The 8,227-nt window shown below is 43.1% G+C and overlaps 1 protein-coding gene across 1 annotated transcript; it reads left to right on the forward strand.

The window, feature by feature from the left end:
• Window positions 1-597: 597 nt before the first annotated feature.
• PTF1A (pancreas associated transcription factor 1a) lies at window positions 598-7,481 on the forward strand (the record flags this gene model as incomplete). Its single annotated transcript, XM_082259368.1, has 2 exons — window positions 598-1,207; window positions 7,041-7,481. The coding sequence occupies 2 exons, from the start codon at window positions 598-600 to the stop codon at window positions 7,244-7,246; spliced, it is 816 nt and encodes a 271-aa protein (XP_082115494.1). The 3' UTR covers window positions 7,247-7,481.
• Between the last annotated feature and the right edge of the window lie 746 nt (window positions 7,482-8,227).

The raw sequence follows: 8,227 nt of genomic DNA on the forward strand, positions 1-8,227 counted from the left end.
AAATTGAAGTGATGAAGTGATGACCTTTTCACTGGGTTCCATCCTCTGCTTCTACAGGTCTGGGATTACTTTTGGTAACAGGCAAAGGTTTTAGTAAATCAATGCTTTATATATTTATTATTAAAGGAAATTAGGAGTAATCAAATGTTCCCTGTGATTATTGATTATACAGATGTAGGGGTTCTAGTCTGGTATAAGCGTGTTATTGGAGTCAGACTGGGTGGGGGGGACTTGCTGTGACATTTCATTGTCTGGCTGTGCAGTGTGCCGTAGGCTGCTGTCCACATGGAGTGTCCTGATTATGAGCGGCTGACACCATGATTTGTGCCCATTGTCCCCCTACAAGCCCATGCTGCCCCCCTCCTTGTGTTGGGAAGACTCAGCAGCTGGGCGACCCATTACCTGTGTGAGAAGCGGCGAGGGGGCGTGGCTGTCCGCCTGGCACCTGTAGGTGTTTGCAGGGACCGGAGGGGGGGAGCTCGCTGATTGGCTGAGGGCTGACGGTCCAGGCACGCGTCTCTGGATGTTCTTATAAGAATCCTGGCGTGTCCTTGTCTAGCAGCACAGCAGAGCTCGCAGCCCCCCGGGACCCCCGACATGGACACGGTGCTGGAACAGTTCACAGGGCTGGAGTCCTTCCCTTCTCCATACTTCGATGAGGAAGACTTCTTCACCGACCAGTCCTCCAGGGACCACCTAGACGCTGAGGACTTCCTGGAGGACGATGTAGACTTCTTGACCGGCCAGATCCAGGACTATTACAAGGACAGCCGCATCCTACATGGGGAAGATTACTGCGACGCCGGGAACTTCTCCTTCTCGTCCACCTCATCCTCCGGGGGCTTCCCCTATGACTGCGGGGAGGTCGGCTGCGACCTGTCCCCGGGGATGAAGGGCTCCGGCTGTGGGGCGATGAAGAGGAGGAGGAGGATGAGGTCTGATGCTGAGATGCAGCAACTCAGGCAGGCGGCCAATGTCCGGGAGCGCAGGAGGATGCAGTCCATCAATGATGCCTTCGAGGGACTCCGGTCCCACATCCCCACCCTGCCCTATGAGAAGAGACTCTCCAAGGTGGACACCCTGAGGCTGGCCATCGGCTACATAAACTTTCTCAGCGAGCTGGTGCAGTCTGACCTCCCATTGAGGAACCAAAATACTGAGAGCTCCCTGCAACCTAAGAAGGTCATCATCTGTCACAGAGGAACAAGTGAGTGCTCACCTGGGGACCTGCCTGGGGGTGGGAGACATAAACTTCTAGGGACCTGGGGGTGGGAGACCTAAACTTCTAGGGACCTGGGGATGGGAGACCTAAACTTCTGCACACCTGGGGACCTGCCTGGGGGTGGGAGACCTAAACTTCTAGGGACCTGGGGGGGGGGGACCTAAACTTCTAGGGACCTGGGGGTGGGGGTGGGATACCTAAACTTCTAAGGACCAGGGGGTGGGAGACCTAAACTTCTGCACACCTGGGAACCTGCCTGGGGGTGGGAGACCTAAACTTCTGGGGACCAGGTGATGGGAGACCTAAACATCTGAACACCTGGGGATCTGGGGGGTTGTAAACCTAAACTTCTACACACCCAGAGACCTGGGGGTTGTAGACCAAAATTTCTGGGGACCTGGGGGTTGTAGACTAAAACTTCTGGGGACCTGGGGGTTGTAGACCTAAACTTCTGGGGACCTGGGAGTTTTCGATCTAAACTTCTTAACACATGGGCACCTAGGAGTTGTAGACCTAAACCTTTATACACCTGGGGACCTGGGGGTTATAGATCTACACTTCTGAACACACGGGGACCTGAGAGTTATACACTTAAGCTTCTGCACACATGGCAACCTGTGGGTTGTAGACCTAAACGTCTGCACACATGGAGACCTGTGGGTTGTAGACCTAAACTTCTGGGGACCTGGGAGTTGTAGATCTAAACTTCTTAACACATGGGCACCTATGAGTTGTAAACCTAAACTTGTATACACCTGGGGACCTGGGGGTTATAGATCTAAACTTCTGAACACATGGGGACCTGAGGGTTATACACTTAAGCTTCTGCACACATGGCAACCTGTGGGTAGTAGACCTAAACTTCTGCACACTTGGAGACCTGGGGGTTGTAGACCTAAACTTCTGCACACCTAGGGACCTTGGGATTGTATACCTAAACTTCTGGTGCTGTAGACCTAAACTTCTGAACACATGAGGACCTGGAATTTGTAGACCTAAACATCTGGGGGCCTGAAGGTTGTAGATCTAAACTTCTGCACAATTGGGGACCTGGAGGTTGTAGACCAAAACTTCTCCAGGTGATGGAGACCAGCAGGGGCTAAAGGGAGCTTAAACTAGATATGGACCTCTGTAGCTGCTGAAGAACTGTCACAGCATTAATTCAAACCTGGGAACCTGAAAATATGGGATGGCCTCTACACCAGTGATTCCCAGCCTCAGTCTTCAAGTACCCCCAACAGACCATGTATTAGGAGTTTCCTTTAGATAAAATAGTTGTCATCAATACCAAGCAATTGACATTGATTTAAAGCAAATGTGTGTGAAAACATGAGCTGTTTGGGGTAGTTGAAGACTGAGTTTGGGAACACCAGCCTTTCTCAACCATTTAAATACAGGAACCCTAAAAAAAAAAAAAAAACGTTCTGATCTCAGGGAACCCTGGCTAAAATTGATATTCTGTATCTACAATCTACAGGATACATTAGAGTGATGGTCAGTGGGAAGAATGCTCCTTACATTTGTAATTAGGAAGAATTACCCATACAGATAGCTAAAAAGATCTATGGTGTCAATGAGAAGTTGAAATTATCTGAGAGGCACAAATTGCTCAAACAACCTCTGGAGAAACACTGGTTGAGGAAGCCTGGTATACACCATGAAGGTCTATAAGACCTGACATTACACCTGGGAATATAGGGGAACAACAAAGAAACATGAACACTAGAACTTCTAGAGATCACTGAACCCTTGTATAAACTCAGGTCTCATTTCTCTATAGCCTTTGAAGAACAAGGAGCCCAGCAAGGGTTCATAGCTAGAAAAACTTTAGAAATACTAGCAATGTTATATCCTAAAGTTGTTAGAATTTTGAAGTCCCAACTTGAGTTTACCCCAGAAAAACTGTTTCCTAAGCATTACTCTCAACACAAGCTTCTAACCCTTAGCTGGTAGAGAATAGTTCTCTCTAATTGTAGGGGAGGTAAAGCGCTTTATGAGTTCTAGAAAAATGAAGTAGAAAGTCTAGGATCTGGGGACCTCCAAGGCTGTAGCAGACTACAAAATGTATATAATGAAGAACTACTATTGCCAGAATTATTGAGGAGAAAGGGGTACCATCATAGTCCCCACCTGCTTACACTAGACAACTTCAAGTTCTTGGTATGACTGGAGAGGAGGGGCAGGAGCTACGGTTCTGGAGCTTTTGGGGCACTACATGTCCCAGCCCGAGTTCACCTAGGATGCATGTAATACGAATCTTTAGATTTTGGGACTTTAAAGTCCTGGTACAGATTTAGAAAGAGACATTGGAGAGGAGTAGGGCTTTGCTTTCTCTGGTTAGGTGTTACAAATAGGAGATGTTCTGGAGTCAGGATTTAGGAAGAACCTTGGAGACTCTTTAATGCCCTTACTGTAGTCTGTTGGGTTGATTTACTAAAACTGGAGACTGCAAAACCTGGTGCAGCTTTGCATAGAAACCAATCAGCTTCCAGGTTTTTTGTCAAACCTTATTTGAACAAGCTAAAGTTAGAAGCTGATTGGCTACCATGCACAACTGCGCCAGATTTTGCACTCTCCAGTTTTAGAAAGTCACCCTGTGACTATGTCCAAAAGCCCAAAATCCAAATGGTGGTCATCCCAGCATGTACAAAAGTTCAAAATTTCCACAGCAGCTTTAGGGCAACTAACTGGCAGTTAGTGCACCTGCTAGCTCCCAGTTCTTGTAGCACTGCTGGTCCCAGCTTTCCCTGAAAGAGCATGTTAGAATTAATAGTTCCCCAACATTTTCTAAGAAAGCCTTCTTCCTAAATATTCTGTTCAGTGTTCAATGTTTACTGATCAACTCTGCTAGTACAGTCATTGTAGCTGAAATTAATGTTTCCAATCAATGATTCCAATTGTGTCAAATCATTTGCTGCCCAAGGCTACTGTCACCCCTGCTAAAGAACAGAAAAGTCAATGTAGTGCGACTGATTTAATAAAGGAAAGAATGTACATTATGCAAAGTAAGTGTTTACTTATCTTAGTAGATCAGATGAAGCTATGTTCTCTTTAATCATCTGATCATGTCAAGAAAACATTTCCATTGTACATGATTGGTTGTTCAAACCTAACACAGCTTCACCCTTTTTTAAATTAAGATGATTGAATATTACCTTTGAAAAATGCCCCTCTGCCCCTTTAGGAAATCATCCACAATGCACATTATCTATGGAATATTATTAGAAGAAGATTGTAGAAATTGAGCACTGAGACAAAAGTTGTCCAGCTAGTGATTCACCATGGAACTGACAACAACCTGGGACATTTGTGAGACCTCTCCCTATGACATTGATCCACTTTGCATATAAAAAAAATCTCCATATTTCTTATAATGTGATTAATACTATGAGGCATCAAGGCATCCTTAACAATAATGGAAAGCAGTAAAATAGCTTGTTAAAACTCTACCTTGTGATGAAAATAGATAAAGCACAATAGTTGTAGAACCAGCAGAAGCCCCCCTTAGGAAATAATAATGGTATTCACTAGGCTGGAAGTTGTTCTAGAATGTGAGCTACAATACCTAAATACTCTACATATCCCACAGGTAAAAAGCAAATTGTTTAATAAAATGTGGACTAAATTAGTCATTACAACTTTGATAAATACACTCCAATGATTTAAAATCAACATTCCAATATATCACTGTTATTACCTGTAGACAAGTTTTGCTGGCCATAGACTGCGTTTTGCGTGAAATGTAAGTGACTGTAGCTTCACTTGCATTAACTAGACAATTTTGACAGTGACCAGCATTGAGGGATCTTCCACTATGCCGGATGGTCTATATAGTTTTATATCATAGACCATTCTTCATTTTGATTATTGTTAGCTCCTGTAGTTGCTTATGGTGTTTGCCCACCTGTGGCCACCACTAAAGGAAAGCTGTAGAGACTTCCATTGCTAATCACCTTCTAAAAATGCAAGCTTCCTGCCCATCATGATGGCCCTCTTCAATCATTTAAGTAACTGACCTGGAGAAAGTTTTCAGATCAGCATTTTTAACTTACTGAATGCTGGTCCCTTGTTTGGAAAATGAAAATACTGAACCCAGAACAGCCAGGCAACTTGCATTTTCAGAGCTCAGTATTGCCAATATATATATATATATATATATATATATATATATATATATATATATATATATATATATATGTATACAGTATATATATATATATATATAGAACAATTGCAATAGGATCAAAAGGGCCGCACACTTGAAAACTGCATAAACTTTATTAATAATCTTTAAAACGCCATGTACAGCAACCATAGACACCATGGGAGCAAGGAAATACAGTTAACATGTTTTGAGCTGCTAGTGCTTATTCAGGACATTCAGCCATGAATAAGCGCTAGCAGCACAAAACACATTTACTGTGTTTCCTTGCTTCCACGGTGCCTATGTTTGCTGTATATGGAGCTTTGAACATTATTAATAAAGTGGATGCAGTTTTCAAGTGTGCAGCCCTTTGGATCCTATTGCACTTGTTCCACATGGCTGGATGAGCAGTGCTTGCACCTGAAAACACAGGAGGTGAAAGGGACTGTGTTGCAGGCTCACTTGGAGCAGCAGCATAAACATTTTAACAGCATATATATTGTTTCAGCACAGGTTTCCCTTATATTACCCATAAACATTACTTTTAGGGCCTATTAATGCTTAAGGGCTTCATTGCAGTGTGTAATTGCACATGCGTTTTAGCATGCCGTGCCGCAATGCACAGGTGTGAATGGGCCCTATGTCTCCTGAGGGTTTCCATGAATACATACATATCTTACTAAGAAAACTGGTGTGGCGATGTCTACCTACCCTTCAGCAGATCATCCGAGCACCAGCAGCTGTCACAATTCCCTCAGTGGTGACAACAGCACAAATCATACTTGATATTTCACTCCTCTATATAGAATGATGGATACAACCTGTTCCAACATGATGGAAAACCTTTGTAATGACAAGCACCTCCAACGACCAAAGATTTACACTACTATCCCCCTGTAGGCCAGACACAACCCAATGATCATAAGTGTTGCTTATGATCAGGAGTATTGCTTGCTTTTATAATTTCATATGCATGGTCACTCTAAGCTAGTGCCAAATTTCCTTATCAATGGGAGTATTTTACAATATATGAATGGTCATGATTACTAGAATTCATGAAATGCTCCATTTTCTGGGAAAACTGGCACCCACGCATGTGGGATAGCTACAGAATTTTAGTCCTTGTCTTTCACTAGCTGATTGATTTAAAGTGTATCTAAAGCCAAATCTTTTATTTTTAGTTATGACTAGAGTAGGTAGAGGTTAGAACATGTCAGGTTTGTATAACAGCCTGTGTCCTCACCAAGGAGATTCACACTTTCTATTTTTCCTGGTGGCCATTGTCACCGGGATTGAAGTAGAATTAAAGTCCCACTGTAAAAAAACTGCACTTGAAGCCCAAAAAAGTACATGGCCTTATTTGGGGCAGAGTAGCCCATTTTTGTGATCTATAGATTGCAATGGAAGCCCCTGAAAAACATATTTTTAGGAAGCCTCTCCTTCTCCTATTCGCTAGCTTTCCATTGGCTAAAACCAAAATGTTGAAGCCTAAAATTGTGTTTAAGAATGTGCATAGAAAAATGCTTCAAAAACACCTAAGGAAGCTTAATTGTGAACCTATGGGGCAATTATTGCAGCCTACAGATGATTCTCCTATTCCAAAACAGAATGTTGTGATGACTGGCAATTATTAGGAGAAACAAACCTGAATATCTTTTTGTCTCTCTTCTCTAGGATCTCCATCACCAAGTGACCCAGATTATGGTCTGCCCCCTCTAGCCGGTCATTCGTTATCCTGGACCGATGAGAAACAACTCCGGGACCAGAACATTGTCCGGACAGCTAAAGTCTGGACCCCGGAAGACCCCAGAAAACTCAACAAATCATCTCTTAACAACATTGAAAATGAGCCACCCATGACACTGTGTCTGGACATTTGAAGTGGACTTGCACTTTATTGACACTTTTGTAAATCTTTATTTGTGCGTGTGTGTATATATTTGTACATAGCTCACCTTGTGCAATGTAATTTATCATATCTGTACAAATCCAATGGCAATCAAGTTAATATTTATATATTTATTACAATTTGTTTAGGTGAACCTGGAAATTGAATGTATAATTTATACTTAATTTAATCTGATATATGCAAAAATGGAAGAAACACTTGTTAATAATTTGAAGAAAAGTGAATATAATTTATTTTTTAATATTTCTCCTTTTTGAATAAAAGTTTTTTTATACGGTATGCTGGTTTGTGTTGGAAGAAAACCATACTTTCTAAAGCAATATGGCAGAGAATAGGCTTGCTGAGTGTGAGTTTATACAGCCGTAGTCAGGCAGGATATAGGCCTTCTGTGTCAGTATTGTGCACGGGGTCCCTCCTATGTGGCAGTCCTGGTAGCAAGGTAGAATAATGGTCAGATGAGCCCTGTTTGGGTCAACAGGTCATAAAGAATAAGGTCCCTTTAACAAAGGCGATCCAATCAGGTCTGCCTGTCAGTTTTTCAGGGGGATCTGATCAGATGGTTCATGTATCCCTATGGACCGGTGGCCATTTACACCCTCCTACCTCCAATCCAATCCGGTCAGTTAAAAAATATTCAGAAGAGGATCTGTCCCCTCCATCTAGGCCAGTGGTTCTCAACTCCGGTCCTCAGGACCCACTAACAGGCCAGGTTTGCCAGATAACTGAAAATAAGTGATTGCAGTATTCTAGTCTGCATCTCTCCAAGGTAATACTTAAAATCTGGCCTGTTAGTGTGCCCTGAGGACTGGAGTTGAGAACCACTAAACTAGACAGATCGGATCAGAGGGCAATCGGCTGTAAACAGACAGTTGGTCTGTTTACACGCGCCGCCCACAGAGTGAAATTAGCAGTTATCAGAAGAGAAGGTTGAAAGAACCTTAGTTTAAAGGGT

The sequence above is a fragment of the Pelophylax lessonae genome (genome assembly GCF_965119305.1).
Source record: "Pelophylax lessonae genome assembly, chromosome: 5".
Taxonomy (NCBI): domain Eukaryota; kingdom Metazoa; phylum Chordata; class Amphibia; order Anura; family Ranidae; genus Pelophylax; species Pelophylax lessonae.